Raw genomic sequence first — 27,788 nt, 5'->3', positions numbered from 1 at the left:
AACCTTTAAAAAAATATATTTAGGAATTTCAAAACACAAATGGGATAACGGACACACTTGTGCTAATCCCGAAAATTGTCGTACAAAATAATTCGCGAATGACAACTAAAACGGCCATCCTAAAATGTCTATCCGCTAACAATAAATGTATAGACATGAATAATGACGAATATTTCTTTGTTTTTAACGTAAATCTTTCTCCTCCTCACGAAAATGACATAGTAAGAAAAAATGCTTACAAACACAACCTTAAGACATACAATATACCGCTCACACACACTCGCACACTCGCTCGATGTCTCGCGTCGCTGCGTCACGGCGCGGGACATATTCCAAGAAGACATCAAGATAAACGTAAAGGGAGCTGACAGAGGGTCGACAAACAATAATAACACTTATGTCGTGGCCAGACGGCGAGACTAGGCACTACACGTTAAATATCTACAAAGAAATACATCAAAAGTTCCCTCCCATCAGCTGCTACCTGGATCACGAGGACACTTGCTGGCGCGACGTAATACTTCTGGAGAGATAAAGACAGAAACACTAAACCGTCAACGACCAGCTCGACGAACACCTGAATCGGTAAACTGAAGTCGATCGAGCACATCGATTGACGTCACAAATGCGAAGATTGAAATATGTAATAGAACATGAATTTTATTAGAACATCAGCAATAATCGAAGGGATGTCTTATTATTTCCAATGGATCATCACTATTTGGTCTTTTTTATATTGCCTATGTCAGATAAAATAATGCCCAACATTCATGTTATTCTTATAGCACAACTTAGTCAAAGGCTGTTCACGTGTTACATTATTATAACAAATGAATAGTTTAGAAATTTCTATCAATAGCAATTCAGGTATCTTAGTATATCAACATTATGTGCTGAAAGAAGATTGCATGTATTTAGGTATTATTTTATCCGTTTGGACTATCTAGCGACCGTAACTGTGCAAAACTAGGCCTGGGCCAAAATGCCCAATAGATAAATGGGACATCGAATATTAATTCCAACACCTATGTTACCTTCGTTGCTAGTTGTCTCCGACAAGGCTTTGTAACAGTAACAACGATTATATTTACAATTGACGGTGATCCTACAACATCCTATGGTTAAACTGAGGTATTGTTATTTGTATGTCTAGTACGTAGTCGGTTAACTTTAGACCCAATGAACGTTGACTGGGTTCGTCTTGGCTAGTATGTATTAAGTACTTTGAATTTGGGAATGATGAATTAATTTCATGGCATGTTTCACGAGGTCACACGAACTGTTGTGTTCTAACCTATATACCTAGCTTTGACGAGTTCATATCAACATCACATTCAGCTCATGTAAACACACCAATAATTATATATCCGTAGATTTTTGTATAATCACGAATTGGGTCAATAAGACCTTAATTTTGAAAAAGAAATATGAATTTCACGCTAAAAATAACGCATTCTAAACGTCGAATTGAGTATTTCATCTTAGCTTGCATCGAGCTATGTATATTCATAATTTACTTTGAATAGTGTCGAGAAGTGGCAATAGTTCATGCGAGAAATGAGAGCGTCAAACGTCACATTCGGGACCAAAGTTATCTGCGCAAATTTGAACCTTATTCCTTTGATTTGAACCGAAAATATTTAGGTCCCGAATGTGATCTCGACGGATTAAACTAAAAGCAAGTGTTTAAGGCAAACTTGCTGACATTTCTCGCGCGAAACTTGCGTCTAAATGACGGGAACACGTCATTTTTCCACTCGTGCGCAAGTATGGGCTAGGCGCGTGCCAATCATACGTATGCGCGACTGTTAGTAAAGTGATCATTAAGTAATAAAAGACGGTCAAGTTTAAAGTACTGGGAATTTTTTCAACAAAATCACAACATCACAATAGGATCTGAAGGGGCTCATATGTATGACTGGCGATAGTAGTCACCGAGTATACAGGGTGAGTTCACAACCGGTAGCCGAATTTAAAGGACACAATTACACCGTCAAATACGCTCGCGCGTTGTGAATTTTACCAATCAAAAATAAATTCTTGTCAGTGAAAATTCATTCGTTCTAATACCGCCATGTTTTCGGCCCGCCGATACTTTACTCTCATCCGTTCAAACACTTCAATCAATCTAAAACTAGATCAAACCGGAATTCCTATCTTGCACAACATTACATCTCTATACAGGAACATAAAACAGCTCATCGTAACATCTCACCGAATACGAGCGATACATTACACGGTAGAAATCCCGATTCGATTTCAAAACTAGCAAAAAAGACCAACATCCGGCTACCGATCGCAGCCCTGTATCGTCCGCGCCAATACTATTTGTCAATTTTGCACACAAAGCAGAATATCACTCAAACTATCTATGTCTATTGATTTGATTTGTAATAAGACAGTTCAATCTTTCAAGTCAGTTATAAAGCTTTGTATGCAAAATTGGAGCGTATCGGCGCGGTTATTCGTAGTGGTGGGTGCTCATCAGCTCAGCGGTCGTCTCGGTGGCTCGGTTGGCTCAGTTGGCTCAGTTGCGCAGCGGAGGCGCGGGCGAGTGGTGGTGGCGCTCCAGGTCTTCGAGCGAGAGCGCGTTGGGCACGTGGACTGAAGGCAGCTTGCCGGCGGACGCACGCGCGAGAAGTTCCGGCGAGAACCAGCGAGCTAGCTGGTTGTCGCCGCCGCCGGACCCGCCGCCCATTTCTGACGATTTAAACTATCTTACCATTGTTGTTTTGAAGTGGCTCGCGCACGTTTTATGGTAACAGACTGTATGAGGGTTAAGGTGTGTAAAACTTGATGCAAACTCAAGCATTCATTAAAGTCAAAACAAAGGTAATCTAAAATTCAATCTTTTATCAATTTATTTTTATAATAATACAGTAAAGTAATTTCAGACATGAATCAACGTTGAATTTGAATCAAGTTTTGGGCATCGCAATGTATCATGATACTAGCATAGGATGAAATAGATCTACAGTTAGATTTTTCATTCCAGTCAGTAATTTGAAATTTAATTTATAGCGAAGTCCTCAGAAATATAGAGTAGAGTACATACCTCATAAAACCAAACAAAGACTAGGTAAATTACTGACTGAAATAGAAAATCGGGGAATGGTTCATAACAATTTTTTTCATCAACAATCAAAATATCTACGGTTTAATAATGATAAAAAATTACACTATTCCTGAATAAATAAAGCTGCAAATGTGTTAAAATCTTCGTGTCTTGATTTTTAAACAAAAATATTGCATGCAAATTCCTACATTTCAAAAACTTCTTTATTTCTATCAGACATAGGTATTAGTTTGCAAATCCATAGACACCAAGATCTTAGCATCATTGCAGTTGTAAATTTATTTGTTACAAACCACTTTCCACGCGGGGAAGAGCTAGTCTATAACAAACAAAATAATAACATATGAAGACCATCGAAATAACTGACATAAAATGTAAGATTACGTTTAAAAACACGCTGAACTCAAAGCAGGGCTTAAAAGAAGTCACTGTGTCGCCAAATTATGGAAAAATCACTGAGATGACACGTAATTTTATCCAAACAGGCGTTTAGAGTCGCTCTTTCTGAAGAACCAGAGCGTAAAGCAGTCAGCGCTGCAGGCTTAAAGGGGGGCGGTAAGAGACCCAGAAAAAAAAATCGGGACGTTGTGTAGAGGCTTGGGAGGCGTCATTTACTAGGAGGACTCTTAGACACCGACTGAGCACTCGATACTCGACTACAAATGGGGGCGCTAAAAATAATTTATACTCAAAGTGGGCAGTAGACAAAATAAGTTTGGGAACCGCTGGCGTAAAGCATGACTTTTGTTCTAATAAATAAATAAAGTCCAGAGCTTTCTCTTTTATATGTATGTAAATATACCGAGAAACGAGTTGTTACTACGTGAACTAAATTAACGTTGTCAGACGTTTCGTGTTATGTCCGACCATGTCATGTTATATTTATTTCAATTCAATTAGGGTTTTCGCGAATGAAAAATTCGCCAGACGGCAATACCTAGACGCGAGGTCCAAATGCTGCATGATTGGTTATTTTTGACATGACATTGACAGATATGTCAAAATCCACCAATCACGCAGCAGTCAGACCCCACATCCACGTCCCGCCATCTAGCGGATATTTCATTCGCGAAAACCCTCATTAAAGAGCCGTCTGTCATCCATCAGCATTAGCAGCAGCAGCAAGAGAAATTCAGTGTTACTTCAATGAAATTTTATTGTTATAGGCCTGTTTATGTCCTGTTGAATTCCACGTGTGCTTAAACGTTAATAAACGAATGTCCTAACAAATCATGTGTAGCACCTACAGGGTGACCACGAGGCGAGGTTCCCTGCGCATATTTACCATTGAGGCGGTTCTGGTGGGACTGCACGAGGAGCTGCTGCAGCGTGGTGCCCCCGACCATGCCTCGCGCCATGTTGTTCATGTTGTTGTACTGGAACCAAACAAATATGATTTCGATTATAATATGTATAGTTGTTGCAAATTGCAATTCACGAAGGGGAGCAAAGAATATATTTACTCTGTCGAGAAGAACGGCGACTCCATAAAAAAATAACTGGACTTTTCTTAACGCCATCTAGTTGGTGACTTTGGTACTAAGGCGGTATTTAATCTGTGCTTATGGCTACGTATTTTAGGCTATGTTATTATCATGACATAAAATCAATGACATAATATTATTATTATGTCATTGATTTTATGTTCTACCATTATTTTTAATTAATGCAAAAAACTTTTCAGAGGTAACTAAGCCCGTCAATATGATCAAGAAAATGATACTCAAACAATTAGAAACACATATTCTCTTTATTTAATATGATGTCTCGTGACTTAAACTAAAACACTAGATAAAAAGTCACTGTCTCCAAACTTAAATACCTACTAGAGCACTACTGAGTCTGTATCTCACAATCACACTAGACAATAATCTCCAACAGGATGATAAAACATTATTATCACAATAGATAAATATTAACACGAAAATCTTTGAATAGCCGTTTTTATATTTTGAAAGTTGTGACAAATTAATCACCTACAAACTGACAAATGACTTAAGTGTTGTCGTTTGAGAAAATCCTTATTAGATTTTTTTTGGATCGGGGAACACATTTAGCAGCCCACCTAATAAAATTCACAGTGCTGCCTACAAAGTCAACTGGGCCTGAAGGGGAGTGAGCTTTACATGTGTGGTAGCTCGCTAATGTTCGTTTTTCAAGTTTTGACAGACATTACACTATCAATGTGCATGTACATTGTACACGTACACAAGTAAAGCTCACTTGCATTCGTGAGTTGCAGGAACTGTACGTTCAATTCAATATTCAATTTAAATCATATTTTCAAAAGTTTGTCGCAATTTATTAAAATTACGCCACATTTGATTAATCTATAAAGTAACGTTACTAAGAAACACATAAAAATAGCACCAAAATTAATCAGATCATCAAAATGAAGAGACTTACCGAATTAGGTACTTGCTGTCTTTGCTGTGGGTGAGGAAATGGACGTCCTCCACCGACCATCTGGGGACAAAAGAGTGTGTACCATTTGCATTAGTCCAAGTTAAAAGTTTATGTAGGTGACGTCACATACATACAAGTATAGTTCTTGCAACTCACGAAGGCAAGTGAGCTTTACTAGTGTGTGTACGACGTACCTGTACATGCACATAACGATAGTGTAATGTCTGTCAAAACTTTTGTAAAACGAACAGTAGCGACTAGCGAGCCACCACACATGTAAAGCTCACTCACCTTCGTGAATTGCAACACTATATTATGTGATTGAGGTACCGACCTGCTGTTGGTTGAGATAGTGCTGCTGGTATTCAGACTGTGACTGGCCGTAGCCCATTGGTGCCGCTCCACTCTGGTTTCCCTGCACACAAAACCTTGTCAGTATTTCAAACTTCAAGTAATAAGAAAACTGAAAAGGTAGGTAGAAGACTGAATTAGTGAAAGAACGACCACGCCTGCCGCTTATTGTGCAGGATGATTAGAATTTTTATCAGTCATTTGAATTTTCTTTATGTTTTAGAAGACACTACTTCTCGTACATACCTTGACGATTGGCCGCCCTTGGGGCATCTTGGGCGGCTGCGCCCACTGTTGCTTTGGGCTGGGCGCCTCTGATTCTTTCTCGGCTGTCATTTTGCGCAGCACCTGGAAATGAAAAAATAAGTTATGGTTTTGTCTATCAAAGTAACAGAGGGAGAGCTTGTTTCTCTCAGGGTGACTTCTCTGATCAGCAAAGTGGACCAAGTAAATCGTAATTCATCTGGGTGGTACCTACCACAGCTTAGTTCTTGCAGGAGGGGTGATGTGAAGTAATAGAGTGTCACGGGATACAGGTCCTAAGCACATTTGAAGGGACGCTGGACGTAACGACGTAACGTTATTGACATTCTTACTTGACATATCATTTACATGCCAATATCTTGGTAAAACATGTTGTATCACCTGTTAAAACTGTAAGACCAAATCATGTTGCTCTGTAATATGTTTTCACACATGTTTATGTAAATAAATATCTTTATCTTTTATCTTTAACAACCTACATGTACCTGGGTCTTGCCGTATCGCTCCACGCCATAACAAAATATTTACTGAATTGCTGCTCCTAAATACTCACAGAAGTGGGCGTGAAGGAGATGGGAGTGGGCTGTTTGGGCGCCTCGTGGCGGCGGCGGTAGTTCTCGCGCTGCTCCTCCAGCTTCTTCTTGATGAGCGCTCCCTGCATGATGCTTTGTGTATGCGCGGCCAACTCTCGCGGCGACGGGATACGCGCGGGCACACCTGTAGACGTGAATTTACATTTTTAACGCGCTCATTTAACGTGGCTTTAAGATTTCAAGTCTTTTAGGCCTAAAATCAACAGTGAATCACAAGTGACGACACTACAACATTCAGAAATAAAGACTACCACTACGTAAGTGTTAATATTACCTGGATGGTGCACCGATAGCGTGTTAGGGCTAGCGGCCATGATCGGCGACACACAGTACGCTGCGTCCATGGTGCGAATAAGGTTTTATTAGTGATACTTTTAGGCAACCGATTATAAAAGTTATATTCATATTTCCAAATGGAACCGATTTAACGTGCATATTTGTATGAGACCGTAAATAGCCTGCTCACGAAAACTATTTAAAAATACATTGAAAAAGAGTGATTTCATAAATAATACATTTACAGTACAGTAAATACAACAGTATAACTAGTTAGGAATAGTGGAACCATTTTTTTTTGTTTCAATATTGCTCGACTTGCCGGAGAACTAAACGTATAACTTAATAAATGTCATAAAACGATCAATGTACAACATTTTCCTGAACCTAAAATGGTCAAAAGCGCCTACTGTGCCGTGCAAAAATGCACCCTATGCTCGATCCGGCTCGAAGATGTACGGGTAGGAAACAGTGGTTGTAAAAGTCAGCGCACACTTTAAAGCGATCCAGCGCGTTGCATCGCGCCAGGAGGCGGACCTTTCTATGTGATTGATTTTATACCAACTAGAACTAGAACGTTACAAAAATGTATATGCACTGGCTGGCTAGGCACCGCTCCCGTGCCCAGGATAATCATCAATCCAGCTCGACAATCTAAATATATAAAAGGAGAAACTGACTGACTGATATATCAACGCACAGCCTAAACGGCTAAACTAAGCTAAATTCCCACGGGAACTGGAATTAGCGGGAAAATCTTTTTGTAAGAAAAATCTAAACCGCTTAAGTTAGACGCTTGAAATTTGGCATGCAGGTACCTTAGTAAACTTAAGGCTTAGTTACAACAGGATATTGCAAAATTCCCACGGGAACGGAAGTTAGCGGGAAAAAACATTTGTATGAAAAAATCTAAACCGCGTAAGATAGATGAAGGGGGTAAAACGGAATCCACGCGTACGAAGTCACAGGCGGCCGTTAGTAAGTATAATGTAATAAAACATGTGGTCCATACCATTGTACTCGCTGGGGTGAGGCAGCGGCGACAGGCGGAGCGGCTGGTGGTGCGGCGGGACTACCAAATGCGGCGCCGCGCCCACGCCCACGCTGGGCAGGGGAGAGCCGCCCATCTGTGGGATACACTCAGCTTTAGTATAATATACACTACCAAAAATCAACTAACTTCGAACTCCTCCTATGTTCTTCTGATTAATTTCGTTGCGGGTCCAATGACAGTTTAACTTGACCTTCACTGGTTGGGTTTTTATTGGCGGTCAAGTTGTAGAGATCCTGGCTACACACACAGGAGTTGCAGCGGTGGGAATAGTCCCGTTCCAAAAATCAAGTTTGTTTCAGCTAAATGACGCCCACTGCGGGACAAAGGCCTCCTCCAAGGACTTTTACAACAACCGGCCCTGTGCTGCCCGCATCAGGGTGCTTTCCGCTACATTCAGCAGATCATCGGTCCACCTAGTGGTCCGAAAACACCAAAAAATAACTCACAATAAAACGTTTTGTCAAATGTTTCCACAACTTTATACTTTCGGTTTGGTTGGTGGTAGGGCTTGTTCTAAGTCCGCCTGGCTAGCTACCACCATCTTACCTAAGTCTGTCGCCATAACAACATGTTAACAGCATTGTTGTGTTCAGGCAGTTAGAGGTAAGATAGCCAGTTCCTCTGTGGTTGAGGATTCCGGGTGAAGCTCGCTTCCACCTTCGGCCTGATCATCACTTACCATCAGGTGAGATACAGGCCAAGAGCTTCTTCGTTGTGGATAAAAAAAAAGACTCAACTAAAGCCTGGTCCGTGAGCACGTAGAATTTTTTCCAACGACCTCAAGCTACCCATCCTTATCGTTCGCGTGTAATTATGTTGCTTTCGCGCTCGCACACTCACTGCGGGCGCCCGTCGTACAGTCGCGACAGCAATATAATTACGCGCGAGCGATAAGGATGGGTAGCTTGGGGTCATTGGACAAAATTCTACGTGCTCACAGACCGGGCTTTAGAACATTCGAAACCGAATAACGTTTTTGAGTAAAACCGCTGATGTTATGTCAAGATTATGTTCAAGCTAACGTGTTCTTTTGACTTGAACTATGTTTTTTTAGAAGTAATGAGGGTGTTTACGATTGAAAAATCCGCCAGATGGTGGGACGTGGATGTAGGGTCCGGCTGCTGCGTGATTGGTGGATTTTGACATATCTGTTAATGTCATGTCAAAAATAACCAATCATGCAGCATTTGGACCTTGCGTCTACGTATTGCCATCTGGCGGATTTTTCAATCGCAAACACCCTCATTGTCCCGTTTCTTTATGGTCCCCCCAACTAGTACCCAGTCTGACCTGGCGCTGGTGCTGCAGCCGCAGGATGGTGAGCAGCACGTCGCGGTGGCGGCTCTGCAGGCCCGGGTTGCTGAGCTGCTGCATGATGTGCTGGACCGTGATCTCGCCGGCCTTCAGGCCTGCGGGAGAAAGAATATACATGTTGACACCACCACTCAATTGACGTACTTTTTAAAACTGTCAAAACGAAACTCTCCCATAGATTTTGTATGGCACTACAAGCAAGTGACGTCACTATTTTGTCAACTCAAATAAACTACTTTTTTCAATTACAATGCGACTAAAAATCATAATTTACGGGTAATTTAAAATTAATTAAGTTTTTAAGACCAGAATGAAGTGTATTTTTAGAAAAGTTGTGATTTCGAATTATTGGAGAATGGTGTCAAATTGTCCATTGGTTAATACGGCTATATTTGCTGTGGTATTCGAGCAATCCTAAACGAGAAAAAAGCTATAAATTCGGATGTGAGGTTCTAAACTAAATCCGTCTACTGCTGGACAAGGGACATCCCCGGGAATTTCCACAACGATTGGCAGCTAATTGCTTTCCGTTCACTAGAGTGACTACATCATTGGTCCACCTAGTGGGAAATTGCCTACACTCGAGTCTTCATATTCATGGTCCCTTCCTATGAGCTTTATCTCGAGCGGGTTTATGTCACCCAAAGAGCCATAATTTCCTTACGTGATTGAATCAGTAATGAGGAGATTGATAAAAGAACCAAAGCAACCGACATAGTTCACAGAATTTCCTGTCTATGTAGCGGTGGGAGGGGCACACAAACAACCTATTGTAGAACTTATGGACGTAGGGTAGGGACATGAAATCTCAAATCGTGAGGTATTACACTGCAATGAGGGTTTTCGCGTATGAAAGATCCGCTAGATGGCGGGACGTGGATGTGGGGTCTGACTGCTGCGTGATTGGTGGATTTTGACATATCTGTCAATGTCATGTCAAAAATAACCAATCATGCAGCATTTAGACCTCGCGTCTACGTATTGCCATCTGGCGGATTTTTCATACGCGAAAACCCTCATTCTAATGCTGAAACCGCTAAAATTGCTGCAATGTAACTGTATTGCTGTAGCTGCTATCACGTGAGAGTTTCCTTACCGTGAACAAGCGCCTGCGCTTCAGGCCGCTGCAAGAGCTCGCGGTCAGCGCTGTGGAGCCCCATTTCACCCGCCTGCTGCTGCTGCTGCCGCTGCTGAAAGACAATCATACAATTAGAGCTTGTTCCCACGGAGACAGCCCATTTTTTGCAGGATCCCGTTTAAATTAAAAAAAAAAACTATATACAGGGCATTATATCGAGCATCCTGATGAACCTGAACATGGAATTATAAGGCTCAAAACAATAAACATTTGTTAGAAACATATCATTTTCGCCATTTTCTCAATAGTATTTCTATGAGGCGTATATTATTTTTTTATGCTAGACAAGGCAGGTATTTGACCGCAATCGCACCTGGTGTTAAGTGAGATGAAATGCAGTATTGTATTACCTGTACCTGCAGGAGCTTGTATAGGAGCTCCTGCGGGATATGCGGCTGCTGCTGCTGCTGCTGCTGCTGGGCCTTTTGCTGCTCCATGCTCTTGTTTAACATCTGCAGAACAATGTCACATGACAATTCATTCATTAGGCAAATTGGGTCTATAGTCCGGTCACCGAGAACGTAGAATGAGGGCTTTCTTTTTGATACTTAGCAGTTGGCACCCCTGGCGATTGACAGGACTTTACTCTACAGTGGCGCCATCTTGATGAGTGCAAATGCGATAGTCCTTCTACCACTTTAGCGCTCACAAGTTGGTGCCACTGTCTTCGCTACTAGCAAGTGACAGGACCTTACTCTACAGTGGCGCTAACTGGTGAGCGCTAAAACGATAGCCCTCATTTCGTCCAATGACCCCGAGCTATCCATCCTTATTGCTGTCGCTACTGTGCGACGGACGGCCGCAGCGAGTGTGCGAGCGCGACAGCAATATAATTACGAGCGAGCGATAAGGATGGGTAGCTCGGGGTCATTGGACGAAATTCTACGTGCTCGGCGACCCTTTAGTTGACAACAATTTAGTTATTTGTAAATGCAATTTTTCAACAAATATGTGTAGTTTTAAGTGGAGAACATGTAGTTTAATGAAGTCATACCTGCAACAGGCTCATGGGCTGCGGCTGCGGCGGAGGATGGCGCTCCGGCGCCGCCGGCACCGCGTGTCCTCCAGACACTTGCGCCAGCTGGGAATAAACGAAGTATTATTGCTAGAACTAAGAAACTACGGTACTTTTTGATGGAACCAATGTATAAAACTAATACAATTTGAAACTAAGTTTAGATATAATACGTGACGTGAGTCGCAGCTTATTTTGTCAATAGTCGCGATGCAAATTACGTCTAAAACTTCATGCATTCACAATAAAGTACAGAAATGGATGAACAAAAAGGCCTAATTAATGGTGCAAGTCGTTGAGCTAAACAAGCTAAACAAGAGGGCTGCAGGGGAAGGGTTCTGTGGTGTGTTACCGACGCATGAAACCTCCGAAACGTGAAGTTAATTTTTAATATTTTAGTTTGCCTGACGTCTTGTCAGTTATGAATGGTAGTATTCGAGAACTGGTGATTGCAGATGGTATGAATATGGTGAATGGTAAAGTCCGGTTGCCGAGTACACACGCCCACACTGTTAACTATCCATTTCCGTTTTTGCTCTCGCTCTAATCAAATTGCGATTCTTTGCGATAGAACGAGATGACATGACTTTCAATGGGCAGTTAACAATGTTGGCGATAGTACATAGCTCGCACACTCACTGCGAGCGCCCGTCGCACAGTCGCGACAGCAATATAATTACGCGCGAGCGATAAGGATGGGTAGCTTGGAGGGGTCATTGGACGTATTTCTATCTGCTCGGCGACCGGACTTTAGATCTACTCACGAGGCGCTTGAAGGCCGCCAGCTCGTGGTCGGCGGGCGCGGGCGCGGTGGGGGCGATAAGGATGGGTAGCTTGGGGTCGTTGGCCGAATTTCTATCTGCTGCGACCGGACTTTGGATGGTACAGTCTACTCGGTCGGCCGGGTGGTCGGCGGCTGTTGAGAACCAGCTCGCACACTCACTGCGTGCGCCCGTCGCACAGTCGCGACAGCAATATAATTACGCGCGAGCGATAAGGATGGGTAGCTTGGGGTCGTTGGCCGAATTTCTATCTGCTGCGACCGGACTTTGGATGGTACAGTCTACTCATGAGGCGCTTGAAGGCCGCCAGCTGGGGGCGGGTGCTGCGGCCGCTAGTCCTCTACAAGGTCAACTGCTGAGAACCAGCTCGCACACTCACTGCGGGCGCCCGTCGCACAGTCGCGATAGCAATATAATTACGCGCGAGCGATAAGGATGGGTAGCTTGGGGTCATTGGGCGAATTTCTATCTGCTGCGACCGGACTTTGGATGGTACAGTCTACTCACGAGGCGCTTGAAGGCCGCCAGCTGGGGGCGGGTGCTGCGGCCGCTAGTCCTCTACAAGGTCAACTGCTGAGAACCAGCTCGCACACTCACTGCGGGCGCCCGTCGCATAGTCGCGACAGCAATATAATTACGCGCGAGCGTTAAGGATGGGTAGCTTGGGGCATTGGCCGAATTTCTATCTGCTGCGACCGGACTTTGGATGGTACAGTCTACTCACGAGGCGCTTGAAAGCCGCCAGCTCGTGGTCGGCGGCTGCAGAGAACCAGCTCGCACACTCACTGCGGGCGCCCGTCGCACAGTCGCGACAGCAATATAATTACGCGCGAGCGATAAGGATGGGTAGCTTGGGGTCGTTGGACGAATTTCTATCTGCTGCGACCGGACTTTAGATGGTACAGTCTACTCACGAGGCGCTTGAAGGCCGCCAGCTCGTGGTCGGCGGCTGCTGAGAACCAGCTCGCACACTCACTGCGGCCGCCCTTCGCACAGTTGCGACAGCAATATAATAGACAGTTTGACACCATACCCCAATAATTCGAAACCACAACTGTTTTAAAAAGACCCTTCATTCTGGTCATAAAAACTTAATTTATTTTAAATTACCTGTAAATTACGATTTTTGTTCGCATTGTAATTGCGTAAAAGTTGTTTAATTGAGTTGACAAAATAGTGACGTCACTTGCTTGTAGTGCCATACAAAATCTATGGGAGAGTTTCGTTTTGACAGTTTTAAAAAGTACGTCAATTGACTGTGGTGTCAACATGTCTATTACGCGCTAGCGTTAAGGATGGGTAACTTGGTGGGGTCATTGTACGAATTTCTATCTGCTGCGACCGGACTTCAGATAGTACAATCTATTCACGAGGCGCTTGAAGACCGCCAGCTCGTGGTCGGCGGGGGCGGGTGCTCCAGGCTCCGCAGCCGGCCGGGGGGGCTACAGACGAGGGGGGGCTGGGGGACACATACGAGGCGCTTGAAGGCCGCCAGCTGGGGGCGGGTGCTGCGGCCGCTAGTCTTNGCTACAAAGCCTCGTTAAGATTTTTTTTTCGGACTGGAGAGACGGTCTTGTGTTTTAGTCATATAACGTCCCTAATTAGTTGACCACGACTGTATGTAGTGGCATATAATACTGGAACAAGAAAAAAATAAAAACAAGAGTAAACTGAGCAGTGCCACCCATTCACCAACAAGATGCCTACTACAACGGGACCCCATTCAGCATATGCCGTGGCCCACGGTGACGAAGGCCACGGCGCTGGTTTTCAGTGTGCCCCATGCCGAGTGAGAGTCACGGACCATTGGTAAAATAAATAAGTAAGTTTCGCTGTAGTTTTGACGTAACAAAATCACCCGATGGCTCTACGCCGCAAGAAAATACAAATTGTTGCTTCTCCAGCTTTTTAACGATGATGATGATGGTGCTAAGTACTCACAGATGTGGGCGTAAAGGAGATGGGAGTGGGCTGTTTGGGCGCCTCGTGGCGGCGGCGGTAGTTCTCGCGCTGCTCCTCCAGCTTCTTCTTGATGAGCGCTCCCTGCATGATGCTTTGCGTATGCGCGGCCAGCTCGCGCGGCGACGGGATACGTGCGGGCACGCCTGTAGACGTGAATTGACATTTTTAACGCGCTCATTTAACGTGGCTCTAAAGCCACCTAAGTTCATTCAAAATTTTTAGGTCTGAAATCAACAGTGAATCACAAGTGACGACACTACAACATTCAGAAATAAAGACTACTACTACGTATGAGTTAATATTACCTGGATGGTGCACCGATAGCGTGTTAGGGCTAGCGGCCATGATCGGCGACACACAGTACGCTGCGTCCATGGTGTGAATAAGGTTTTATTAGTTATGCCTTTAGCCAACTGATTTTAGAAATTATACATGTACCTATGTATACTAAATGACGCTGTTTACGTGTGTATTATAATAAAAGTCGCGAGAACAATTATAACTACATTGTCTACTCTAGAAGAAAAAAAAACCTAAATATTACTAGAGCCTTATTTAGGAACATTTTTTAAAAATATTTGCACAAGGCTGTAATTTATAGAAACTAAACGCATCGTAAATGCAGTTCACACAGGTCTTGTAAGGATCAAAGTAGAATAGACCTTTTTTCGGTAAATAAAATGTTTAAGAGCTTGCAAAAATGCACCCTGTGTAAAAATAAATTAAGTTGTAATGCCGAGTTGGTAGTGTCATGTCTATTGCATTGGACATTTTCCTGAACCTAAAACGGTAAGAGGCGCTTACTGTGCCGTGCAAAAATTCAATCAACGTAAAGGTAAACTAGGTCATTTCCGTCATATCGATAGTGTAATGTAATGAGGGCTATCTAGCGCTCACCAGTTACTATTGCATTGGACACTCCAGAACCTAAAACGGTTAAGAGGCGCTTACTGTGCCGTGCGAAAATCCAATCAACGTAAAGGTAAACTAGGTCATTTCCGTCATATCGATAGTGTAATGTAATGAGGGCTATCGTTTTAGCGCTCACCAGTTAGCGTCACTGTAGAGTAAGGTCCTGTCACTTGCTAGTAGCGACGACAGTGGCACCGACTGGTGAGCGCGAAAGTGGTAGGAGGACTATCGCATTTGCACTCATCGAGATGGCGCCACTGTAGAGTAAGGTCCTGTCAATCGCCAGGGGTGCCAACTGTTAAGTATAAAAACGATAGCCCTCATTAAACATGTGGTCCATACCGTTGTACTCGCTGGGGTGAGGCAGCGGCGACAGGCGGAGCGGCTGGTGGTGCGGCGGGACTACCAAATGCGGCGCCGCGCCCACGCCCACGCTGGGCAGGGGAGAGCCGCCCATCTGTGGGATACACTCAGCTTTAGTATAATATACACTACCAAAAATCAACTAACTTCGAACTCCTCCTATGTTCTTCTGATTAATTTCGTTGCGGGTCCAATGACAGTTTAACTTGACCTTCACTGGTTGGGTTTTTATTGGCGGTCAAGTTGTAGAGATCCTGGCTACACAGGAGTTGCAGCGGTGGGAATAGTCCCGTTCCAAAAATCAAGTTTGTTTCAGCTAAATGACGCCCACTGCGGGACAAAGGCCTCCTCCAAGGACTTTTACAACAACCGGCCCTGTGCTGCCCGCATCAGGGTGCTTTCCGCTACATTCAGCAGATCATCGGTCCACCTAGTGGTCCGAAAACACCAAAAAATAACTCACAATAAAACGTTTTGTCAAATGTTTCCACAACTTTATACTTTCGGTTTGGTTGGTGGTAGGGCTTGTTCTAAGTCCGCCTGGCTAGCTACCACCATCTTACCTAAGTCTGTCGCCATAACAACATGTTAACAGCATTGTTGTGTTCAGGCAGTTAGAGGTAAGATAGCCAGTTCCTCTGTGGTTGAGGATTCCGGGTGAAGCTCGCTTCCACCTTCGGCCTGATCATCACTTACCATCAGGTGAGATACAGGCCAAGAGCTTCTTCGTTGTGGATAAAAAAAAAGACTCAACTAAAGCCTGGTCCGTGAGCACGTAGAAATTTTTCCAACGACCTCAAGCTACCCATCCTTATCGCTCGCGTGTAATTATGTTGCTTTCGCGCTCGCACACTCACTGCGGGCGCCCGTCGTACAGTCGCGACAGCAATATAATTACGCGCGAGCGATAAGGATGGGTAGCTTAGGGTCATTGGACAAAATTCTACGTGCTCACAGACCGGGCTTTAGAACATTCGAAACCGAATAACGTTTTTCGGAGTAAAACCGCTGATGTTATGTCAAGATTATGTTCAAGCTAACGTGTTCTTTTGACTTGAACTATGTTTTTTCAGAAGTAATTGTCACGTTTCATTATGGTCCCCCCAACTAGTACCCAGTCTGACCTGGCGCTGGTGCTGCAGCCGCAGGATGGTGAGCAGCACGTCGCGGTGGCGGCTCTGCAGGCCCGGGTTGCTGAGCTGCTGCATGATGTGCTGGACTGTGATCTCGCCGGCCTTCAGGCCTGCGGGAGAAAGAAGAAATCAGTTAATACGGCTATATTTGCTGTGATATATGAGGTCTGTTTCAACCAAAATACGTCATTGCTGGATAAAAGCCTCCCCCAAGGATGCCCACAACTATCGGCAGCTTCAAAGCCTGCACGAGAACAAGTTAAAACAGGGTACAATCGTTATGGTCCGTTCCTAGATAAAGTCATCAACTGCTGAAAGGAAGCCTCCCCTAAGAATTTCCACAGCGATCTACGCTGCCCGCAGGTATAATGGGGATGTTGCCTGGGTCAAAAAGCAAGAGTTTTAATTAGTCCGTCAGTTAACTTATCAAAAAATACTCTACACGTATTTTTCACTTTTTCAAACTAATGAAAATTTAAAGAGATAAAGCGCCCCAAAGTTCATAAGAAGAGGCCCGTGACGTCAACGCTTGCTTAAAAATGCCGCACGTTGTGACGTCGTGCGCAACTTCAACGCACCATAACTATGTAATTATTTGTTAGATTGACAAATAAAAATATACGTGTCCAATATTTTTTGATATTAAACATTATGGACTAAAAAAATTTTTTTAGGCAACTAGCCTATTCCTGTGCAAACCGACTACACTACGTCTTTCCATGAGCCTCATAAAGTCTCGGGTCAAAGGGCGACAGGCGCGTACTATGCTCGAATTTTACAAAGCAACCGTCATTGCAAAAGAATGAGGGCTATCGTTTTTATACTTAACAGTTGGCACCCCTGGCGATTGACAGGACCTTACTCTACAGTGGCGCCATCTTGATGAGTGCAAATACGATAGTCCTCCAACCACTTTAGCGCTCACAAGTTGGCGCCACTGTCTTCGCTACTAGCAAGTGACAGGACCTTACTCTACAGTGGCGCTAACTGGTGAGCGCTAAAACGATAGCCCTCATTGCCAAACATATAGCTCAACATAATATAAGATAACTTTTAAAATTGATGGCCGTTGGGGTAGAAAAGTTCTCCATCTTCGAGGTATTATTCCGTAGGTCTATTGCTGGAACTGCTAAAACGAATGTCACGTAATTGTAGTACTAAAATCTACAAAAACTGCTGCTACGTATTTGTATTGTTGGAACTGTTAAAACTGCTGCCACACGAGGATCACGAAGTAGGGAAAAGAAGGATTAAGTAAGACTTACCGTGAACAAGCGCCTGCGCTTCAGGCCGCTGCAAGAGCTCGCGGTCAGCGCTGTGGAGCCCCATTTCACCCGCCTGCTGCTGCTGCTGCCGCTGCTGAAATACAATCATACCATTAGGGCTTGTTCCCACGGATACATCCCGTTTTTTGCAGGATCCCATTTAATTAAAAAACTAACTACACAAAAGGCATTATATCCTGTGATGACAGTGAAATGTTGTTGTTGTGAATAAATAAATAAATAAATATCGAGCATCCTGATGAACCTGAACATGGAATTATAAGGCTCAAAACAATAAACATTTGTTAGAAACATATCGACACCTTCAGGTTCAATTGTCGTATAAACCATTTTGGCCAAATCGAGTTATACAGGGTGTTTGGCGCATCGTGTGCCAAAATGATTTGGCGGATAGAATGGGTCATTTCCTATATTTTCAGCCCCCATAACACGTTCCATGCCAGGCGGCTACTTTTAAATTAATTTTTTTTGTAATTTCACCAAAATACCCAAATCGCATCGTTTAATTTCCATTTTAAAAAAAACTACTAGGCGTAGCCTCAAAGTAAATATTTTGTTTTGACGTGCATTGATGTAGGGTTGCATCAAATCTAAATTTACTGGCAAATATCATCTAGTTTTTTTAAAATTCAGCTTTAAAGTTTTCCGAAAAGTTAAAAATGGACTGAACATTTAAGTTTACATGGCTATAATTTTTTTTTTAAAAGAGATAGCGATCTTCGGATTTTATCAAAACTTCTGTAGTCTATCCCCATTCAAACTGTATACTAATCTTGTTTAAATAATAACAACAACTTCACAAATTCCTTAAATTAGTGCATTGACTCTACTCGGACTGATTTGCGAAATTTGTGTTTATAGCCCCTTTTTATGTGAATAGCACGTAGAACACCTAACAGGTAAAAATTATTTATCTTATGCAATGTAAAAACCTTTTCCCTATCGTTTTTCAATGTGGATTTCTTGAAATTAAAGACGAAAATTATTATTTTGATCGTCTATTAATTATTACAAATTTTGTTCAAAATTCAAATGACCCATTCTATCCGCCAAATCATTTTGGCACACGATGCGCCAAACACCCTGTATATGTTACTGTAAAAGCTCGAATTGCAGTAAATCCTAAGATATTCCAGTAAAACCTAAGATCTACCAATTCCTAATGGTAAATGTCCCAAAAGGTTTGCGATTCGAACTCTTACCACCATTTCGTTGGTAAATCTTAGGATTTACATTAATGGCACGGTAAATGTTGAAAAACAAAACATGTCAGCCGTTTAGAGGAAGTAAAAACTGCAAAGAACATTAAAAAGAAGGAAGCTGTTCATACAGGCGTATAAAACGCTATGATATTTTGACTATAGGCGGCGAAGAAAAGCTAATTAATATGATAGAGATTGAGATATTCAGAGTTATTCGTTATGTGTTTTTAGGGTTCCGTAGCCAAATGGCAAAAAACGGAACCCTTATAGATTCGTCATGTCTGTCTGTCCGTCTGTCCGTCCGTATGTCACAGCCATTTTTTCCGAAACTATAAGAGCTATACTGTTGAAACTTGGTAGGTAGATGTATTCTGTGAACCGCATTAAGATTTTGATGCAAAAATAAAAAAATAATAATAAATATTGGGGGCTCCCCATACTTAGAACTGAAACTCAAAAATTTTTTTTTCATCAAACACATACGTGTTGGGTATCTATGGATAGGTCTTCAAAAATGATATCGAGGTTTCTAAAATATTTTTTTTCTAAACCGAACAGTTTGCGTGACAGATGCTTCCAAAGTGGAAAAAAATTGGGTCCCCCCCCCTCTAACTTCCAAAAAACATATGATGTACATTACTATAAAAACTACCAACAAAAATTGTTTTGAACGAGATCTAGTAAGTAGTTTTTTTTAATACCTCGTAAATCGTAAACCGCTTATTACCGCGTAGGTAATCTTTCATACAAATAACTTAAATTTAAAAAAATCATAGATCAATGGTACGGAAACCTTTGTGCGTGAGTCCGATACGCACTTGGCCGGTTTTTTCAAAATAATTTAAATAAGTTAGAAAGAAAGAAAGAAATAGAATTTATTGAACACAGTAAGCACAAATTATAAACAATAACAACACAAAACGAATATAAGAAGTTGGTATTAGTTTTTACTTATTACTAACATATGATACCTTTTATACTATGTACCTGTTTTGTCTAATAATTGATTAAAGTAAGTAATTAAGAATTACTCATTGTTTTATTCCTAAAACCAACATCTACCAGCTGACAGAGGTAAAACCTAGCATATACTGAATTCGAATGGTAAAAGCTCGAAAAAATCGTCGTATTTTCAGAAATACTTACATTTACCAACTGATGTCGGTAAATCCTAAGACTTACACTTAAATCTTAAGATTAACCATAGTTCGAGCTTTTACAGTAACATATATACCATTTTAATCAGAATTTTTTTCTCTATCGAGCTGTATATTCGAAATATTGAAATTCGCAAAAAAAAATTTTATACGCCCCAAAAAACTATAGCCTAAAATATAAATAAATACCTTATAAACAGTGTACAAACCCAACGCTTGTTTTTGGTATTTTTGCTAACATGTATCAACCATACATTTTTTTAAGCCAGGACGTAAAACACTCTCGTAATTGAAAATGGCTTTTACGCCTAAAGACATGGCGTTTTATGTCCAGATTCGACGTCGTAAGTCCACGTATTCAATATGGTAATTATCTGTTTCATATTCATATTCATTTATTTATTTCTACTTTTAAGAAAGTTGATTGTTTCTACTTTTAAAGATAATAACTAGATATATAAGATTGCTTTCCAGGTCCAGTACACCGTGAATAGGGATGATGACTGGGTCATGAAATCGAAATTCTATTTAGTCCGTCAGACAGAGAATTAGAAAATTTAAACCCCATATTTCCCATAATCGAAGAATTACAGTATTATATTGAGTTGAAATGTCGCGTGACGTCACTTTTGAGTAAAAATTATACACAAGCGTGACGTATCGCGCCATTTCAACTCGATGTAGCACTGTTATTATTAAATTATGAAAGAAAATAAAAAATATGAGTCTCATATTTTCCAATTATCTGTTTTAAGGACAAATAATTGAAATTTTGTCATCTAGCCTATTGATCTTGACTAAAATAATGTGATGAATTCAAGACTTTTAAACAAAAAAAAACAAGCCATAGTGTGCTCATGAAGGCTATTTATACCCTTTTGAGATGCTCTGTAATAGTTTGTTACTTTACAAGTACTCCCAACTTTTATTTGTTGCCAGTAGTGGTTACTTTTAGCTGTAATTTAAATTTGGGTTTCTTGTAAAGATATAAATTCCTTAGAGAAATTCTCAAAAAATTACAAATCCTTCGCCTGAGCATACTGGGGCTCTTCTCTTTATGCAAAATTTATCATAACCAAACGAAATCAATATGCGTCAGCAGAGAACCAGGAAAGCTGTCTTAATGTTTTGCTGTAAAGGTATTTTTTGTTCAAAATTTATGGTGATTAGTTTTGTTTACAATTATTAGAAATATTATTTGTTTTGCCATAATTTTCCTGCAAAATTGTAAAAAAAAAATGTTATTTTTCGTATGCAAGCAAATTTATTATTTCTACCTCAACCAAATATAGTTTACACTGTTAAATATCTTTGTGCAAATTCTCTAAACAACAAAAGCCTAGAAATAGTAAACAATACATTATTTACATACATAGTTTAAATAATACATTTGAATTAATCACTTTATCAATGGGTATATAAACCAAAAAAAATAATTCTCTAAACAACAAAAGCCTAGAAATAGTAAACAATACATTATTTACATACATAGTTTTAATAATACATTTGAATTAATCACTTTATCAATGGGTATATAAACCAAAAAAAATACATCTAATGGTCTTTAAGCCATCAATTTCAGTCTCGTGTTTAGAAAAAATTCAAATACGACGTAAAGAGTTATTTTTAGGTCAAATATAATGGGTCGTATAAACCACCGAGTGCCTTTTTCAACGACGTAACTCCAAGCTAACTTTAAAACTACTGAAGATGCCCATTTTTTTAAATATTTAGACTTTTTCATCGCATAAATTGAAAAATGTTTTCTCTTGGACATTTTTTTATAACTTCTCAAATAAAAAAGTTACGATTTTTTTATTAAAAAAAAAAACGTTTTTTGGCTCTCCTGAAAATTAGGGTTTTGGTTTATACGACAATTGAACCTGAAGGTATCGATATCATTTTCGCCATTACACAATGGCCTAAAAAATCATGATTCTACCATGCCACACTAATCTAAGCTGCTAACTTCCGCCCGATTCCCATATTCAATCCATGTCCAAATCTGGATTACAACTGTCAAATTGAATTCAGTTTTAGATTATATATCCAAAATTTTCGATGCATTTATACTTTAATATTGTTTATATAGTCTTATAAACAATATAAAAATGTGAAAACATCAAAAACCGCAGTTATTTTGGCCAAAAACATATTAAAATTTGACAGTTGACAATCCAAATCCGTATAATTTGGATTAGGATTGAATATAGAAATCCAGCATAAGAGACTTGGAGACAGAATTGATGCGGTCTGCAAAGTCAATGCCATTGCCATTTCCTTTTTTAGGGTTCCGTACTCCAGACAAGGAACCCTTATTGGCACTAGAGCTGTAATTTTGTAGAGGTATGTATGTATATTATACAAAAGGGTAAAATAAAATTTTGAAAAAATTATTTTTAGGTTTGCTCCCCTACTTGTAAAGTGTTTGTGTCATTTTTTTTCGTCATCTATCCTATCATGTGGGGTATCGTTGGATAGGTCTTATAAATTGGCTTAGGGGTTTCATAAACCATTTTTCGATTTAGGGATCCATTTGCAAAATGTTTAAGTTTAAAGTGCCAATTTTTGTTCGAGTAGGGCGTCCCTCCCTCCCTCTAAAAACTAAACTGATTGCTTGAAAAATATTGTGGTAACGACGGACAAAACCCTACAATGCGCGTAGCACGACACGCACTTGGCCAATTTTTCTCAATAGTATTGATACGAGGCGTATTGTATTACCTGTACCTGCAGGAGCTTGTATAGGAGCTCCTGCGGGATGTGCGGCTGCTGCTGCTGCTGCTGCTGCTGGGCCTTTTGCTGCTCCATGCTCTTGTTCAACATCTGCAGAACAATGGGACATGACAATTCATTCATTAAGCAAATTGGGTCTATAGTCCGGTCACCGAGCACGTAGAACTTCGTCCAATGACCCCGAGCTATCCATCCTTATCGCTCGCGCGTAATTATATTGCTGTCGCTACTGTGCGACGGGCGGCCGCAGTGAGTGTGCGAGCGCGACAGCAATATAATTACGAGCGAGCCATAAGGATGGGTAGCTCGGGGTCATTGGACGAATTTCTACGTGCTCGGCGACCCTTTAGTTGACAACAATTTAGTTATTGTAAATGCAATTTTCAACAAATATTTGTAGTTTTAAGTGGAGAACATGTAGTTTAACTAAGTCATACCTGCAACAGGCTCATGGGCTGCGGCTGCGGCGGAGGATGGCGCTCCGGCGCCGCCGGCACCGCGTGTCCTCCAGACACTTGCGCCAGCTGGAAACAAACGAAGTATTATTGCTAGAACTAAGAAACTAATGGATATACTAATACAATTTAAAAATAACCTTAGACCTAATACGAGTAAGTCAAAAGTCACGCGATGCAAAATACGTCTACAACGTCCATGTAATTTCAAGGTTTCTCTCCAAAGGAATTGATGATCGAAAAGGATGCATGTGGGCCTCAAATGATAGTACGCTTTGATTAAACGCTTAAGAGGTTGGAGTGCTCTAAACACTGGCCTCGTGGCCAGTCGATGGCTGAAAACTAGCGTAACGTATTCAATCACAACACTACCTCCAGAACCGTGCTCTAGATGATGTTTGAAGCTCTGCAGCTGGTCATCTATTCTATCACGAAATCTCAGTTCAGAAAGTTCTTTTAGAACGTAGGTGCTCACTAAGAACGGATTTTACGAAACTCCACCCCTAAGGGGTACAACGGGATCCACGCGCACGAAGTCGCGGGCGGCCGCTAGTCCTCTACAAGGTCAACTGCTGAGAACCAGCTCGCACACTCACAGCGGGCGACCGTCGCGACAGCAATATAATAACGCGCGAGCGATAAGAATGGGTAGCTTGGGGTCATTGGACGAATTTCTATCTGCTGCGACCGGACTTCAGATAGTACAATCTATTCACGAGGCGCTTGAAGGCCGCCAGCTGGGGGCGGGTGCTGCGGCCGCTAGTCCTCTACAAGGTCAACTGCTGAGAACCAGCTCGCACACTCACTGCGGCCGCCCGTCGCACAGTCGCGATAGCAATATAATTACGCGCTAGCGTTATTTAAGGATGGGTAGCTTGGTGGGGTCATTGGACGAATTTCTATCTGCTGCGACCGGACTTTGGATGGTACAGTTTACTCACGAGGCGCTTGAAGGCCGCCAGCTGGGGGCGGGTGCTGCGGCCGCTAGTCCTCTACAAGGTCAACTGCTGAGAACCAGCTCGCACACTCACTGCGGCCGCCCGTCGCTTAGTCGCGACAGCAATATAATTACGCGCGAGCGATAAGGATGGGCAGCTTGGTGGGGTCATTGTACGAATTTCTATCTGCTCGGCGACCGGACTTTTAATCTCGTCGGCCGTTTGGTGTAGTGGTTCAGAACGGACTACTATGCCGAGAGGTCCCGGGTTCGATTCCCGGCCGGGCAGAAATTGAAATGATGAATTTTAATTTCTGTGACGGGTCTGGGTGTTTTCTATGTATAATATGTATGTATTTACAAAAAAAAAGTATTTAAGTATGTTTATATCCGTCGTCTAGTACCCATAGTACAAGCTTTGCTTAGTTTGGGACTAGAGGCGCAGTGTAAAATGTTCAAGGATGTTATTATTATCTTTATTAACCTTGGTTCTTAATTTTAAATATTTTTTTACAATGTAAATTATCAAAAAAAAAAAAAAAAATACATTATAAAAAATTACTTAAAAATAGTTATTATTATTATTATTATTATTGTCTACTCACGAGGCGCTTGAAAGCCGCTAGCTCGTGGTCGGCGGGCGCGGGCGCGGCGGGCGGCGGGTGCGCGCGCGGGTGCTGCGGCCTCAAACGCGCTTCCAGTTCTTCCAGGCTCTGCATCTTGCCCGCGTTGGAGCCCACGCCTGAGTTCACGCCCATTCCTGGAAATAATACATGGTTTAGAAAAAAAATAAGGTCGGTTGTGAGAAAATATCAGTCCGAAGGGCCGCTAGGAACTGCTAGGAATCTTTCAATTGCTACAATGAGGGCTATCGGTTTAGCGCTCACCAGTTAGCGCCACTGTAGAGTAAGGTCCTGTCACTTGCTAGTAGCGAAGACAGTGGCACCAACTGGTGAGCGCTAAAGTGGTAGAAGGACTATCGCATTTGCACTCATCAAGATGGCGCCACTGTAGAGTAAGGTCCTGTCAATCGCCAGGGGTGCCAACTGTTAGGTAAAAAAAACAATAGCCCTCATTAGGATAAGATTTCAAACTAGCAGGTGGATAATTTACGCAAGCATTCTCTGCTATGACAGCGTTGACTGGTACAGAGTTATTATTCTTACCATGACATTACAAAAGCGTCTCGCATATGCCGTAGCATTCAGAAACGTGCTACCAATGTTCTTACTGTTACGAATATGACAAATGTTTATCCGCTACAGCTGCAAGTACTCCAGTCAGCAGGCATAATGACCTTGGTGTTCAATATGCGTGTTGAAGTGTGCTACGTACGTTCTTACTGCTACAGATTTTTAAACCCGTACAGCTGAAAGTAATTATGTACTACCGTCAGCAGGTAAGGTGACTGACCTTGGTGCGGCTCTCTCACTGCTACGAACATATTGCTACGGATCTTTTAACTGCTACAGATGCAACTACCGTCAGCAGGTAAGGTGACTGACCTTGGTGCGGCTCTCTCACTGCTACGAACATATTGCTACGGATCTTTTAACTGCTACAGCTGCAACTACCGTCAGTATGTAAGGTGACTAACCTTGGTGCGGCTCAATATGCGCGTTGGCCTGTCGCAACAAGTCCAGCAAGGAAGGCGAGATGAGACCCCCTTACCACGCAGTGGCTTAGTAAGTGGGAGCGTGCTACGGACGTTCTTACTGCTACGAATATGTTGCTACGGATCGTTTAACTGCTACAGCTGCAACTACCGTCAGCAGGTAAAGACTGACCTTGGTGCGGCTCAATATGCGCGTTGGCCTGTCGCAACAAGTCCAGCAAGGAAGGTGAGATGAGATCCCCTTACCACGCAGTGGCTTAGTAAGTGGGAGCGTGCTACGGACGTTCTTACTGCTACGAATATGTTGCTATGGATCGTTTAACTGCTACAGCTGCAAGGACTGAAGTAGGTATAGTGACTAATCTTGGTGTAGTTCAACATGTGCGTTGAAGCGCGCTACGGACGATGTTACTGCTACGAATATTTTGCTACAGATCTTTGAACCGCTACAGCTGTAAGTGTTATGTATTACCGTCAGCAGGTATAGTGACTTACTGCTACGAATATCTTGCTACAGATCTTTGAACCGTTACAGCTGTGTTATAGATGACCCACGCTGAACTGTCCCACCAAACTCAATGACAGGGGGGCGCTACCATCGTTCAACTATATGTATGGTTTCCACAGGTTTCCAACATGGCAAAAATCGATGACTGACCTTGGTGCGGCTCAATATGCGCGTTAGCCTGTCGCAGCAAGTCCAGCAAGGAAAGCGGGCGCGGGTGCGCGGGCGGCGAAATCGGCGCGAACACGTGCGCTTTAGCGCTCGGCGTGCCCGGCGTAGGCCGCACTGGCTCGTCTATAGCTCTTACTACAGCTAGTAACCCGCCCGTACTACGCAGAGGCTTAGTAAGCAGGAGCTTGCTACGAACGTTCTTACTGCTACGAAAACGTTACTACGGATCTTTTAACTGCTACAGCTGCAAGGACTGAAGTAGCTATAGTGACTAACCTTGGTGTAGTTCAACATGTGCGTTGAAGCGCGCTACGGACGATGTTACTGCTACGAATATTTTGCTACAGATCTTTGAACCGTTACAGCTGTGTTACATGCTACCGTTAGTAGGTAAGGTGACTGACCTTGATGCGGTTCAATATGCGCGTTGGCCTGTCGCAGCAAGTCCAGCAAGGAAGGCGGGCGCGGGTGCGCGGGCGGCGAGATCGGCGCGAACACGTGCGCTTCTGCGCTTGGTGTGCCCGGCGTAGGTCGCACAGGCTCGTCCAAGTCTATAGGAAATAACGTTATTGATGTTGATGGATTCTTCATGATTAAAGTGCCCATCTCCGAGATGGGACTGAGACTCAGTGCCAAACAGAATGCATTTCTAGCTCGTGATGATAAAGAGCTTACGCCACATTCTCTTATGGGCTAATTTTTCATTCTTCGGATAACTTTTAACTGAAGAATAAGTTTGACACATTGACAATTTCAGTATGGAAAATATGTCAAAATGACAAGTTTATTCTTCAGTTAAAAGATATCTGACGATTAAAAAATCAGCCCTGTGGCGTATTGTGCCGGTAGCATACTGTAAACCAGAGCGCTAGCGGTACGCGCACTGTTTGGCAAAGCTTGTCGAACTTAAAAAAATACAGCCTGTCAAGTGATAAAACCTTCAGTATTTCCCACAAAATCTTAATTCGATCAAAGATAAAAACGCCACAGATTACTTCAACAAAATATTTTTGGCAATCTGTTTCTTCGATCAGTATTTTTTTTTATTAACCTATTAGAATAACCTGTAAATACATACACAGTTT

General features: G+C 42.2%; 1 protein-coding gene across 1 annotated transcript; it reads right to left on the bottom strand.

Moving 5' to 3' along the window:
- Positions 1-84: 84 nt before the first annotated feature.
- Positions 85-26,997, bottom strand: LOC114357966 (transcriptional regulator DEF1-like). Its single transcript, XM_028311801.1, has 16 exons — positions 26,980-26,997; positions 26,686-26,887; positions 26,010-26,078; positions 25,065-25,172; positions 12,252-12,298; positions 11,467-11,553; positions 10,823-10,924; positions 10,431-10,524; positions 9,311-9,429; positions 7,979-8,093; positions 6,651-6,814; positions 6,080-6,181; positions 5,817-5,897; positions 5,483-5,542; positions 4,362-4,452; positions 85-2,700 (listed from the first exon to the last, which is right to left on the bottom strand). The coding sequence occupies exons 1-16, from the start codon at positions 26,995-26,997 to the stop codon at positions 2,528-2,530; spliced, it is 1,632 nt and encodes a 543-aa protein (XP_028167602.1). The 3' UTR covers positions 85-2,527.
- Between the last annotated feature and the right edge of the window lie 791 nt (positions 26,998-27,788).

Source organism: Ostrinia furnacalis, unplaced genomic scaffold (genome assembly GCF_004193835.3).
Source record: "Ostrinia furnacalis isolate ACB-3 unplaced genomic scaffold, ASM419383v2 OfSCF3547, whole genome shotgun sequence".
Classification (NCBI taxonomy): domain Eukaryota; kingdom Metazoa; phylum Arthropoda; class Insecta; order Lepidoptera; family Crambidae; genus Ostrinia; species Ostrinia furnacalis.
This window is presented reverse-complemented; position numbering and strand designations above follow the sequence as displayed.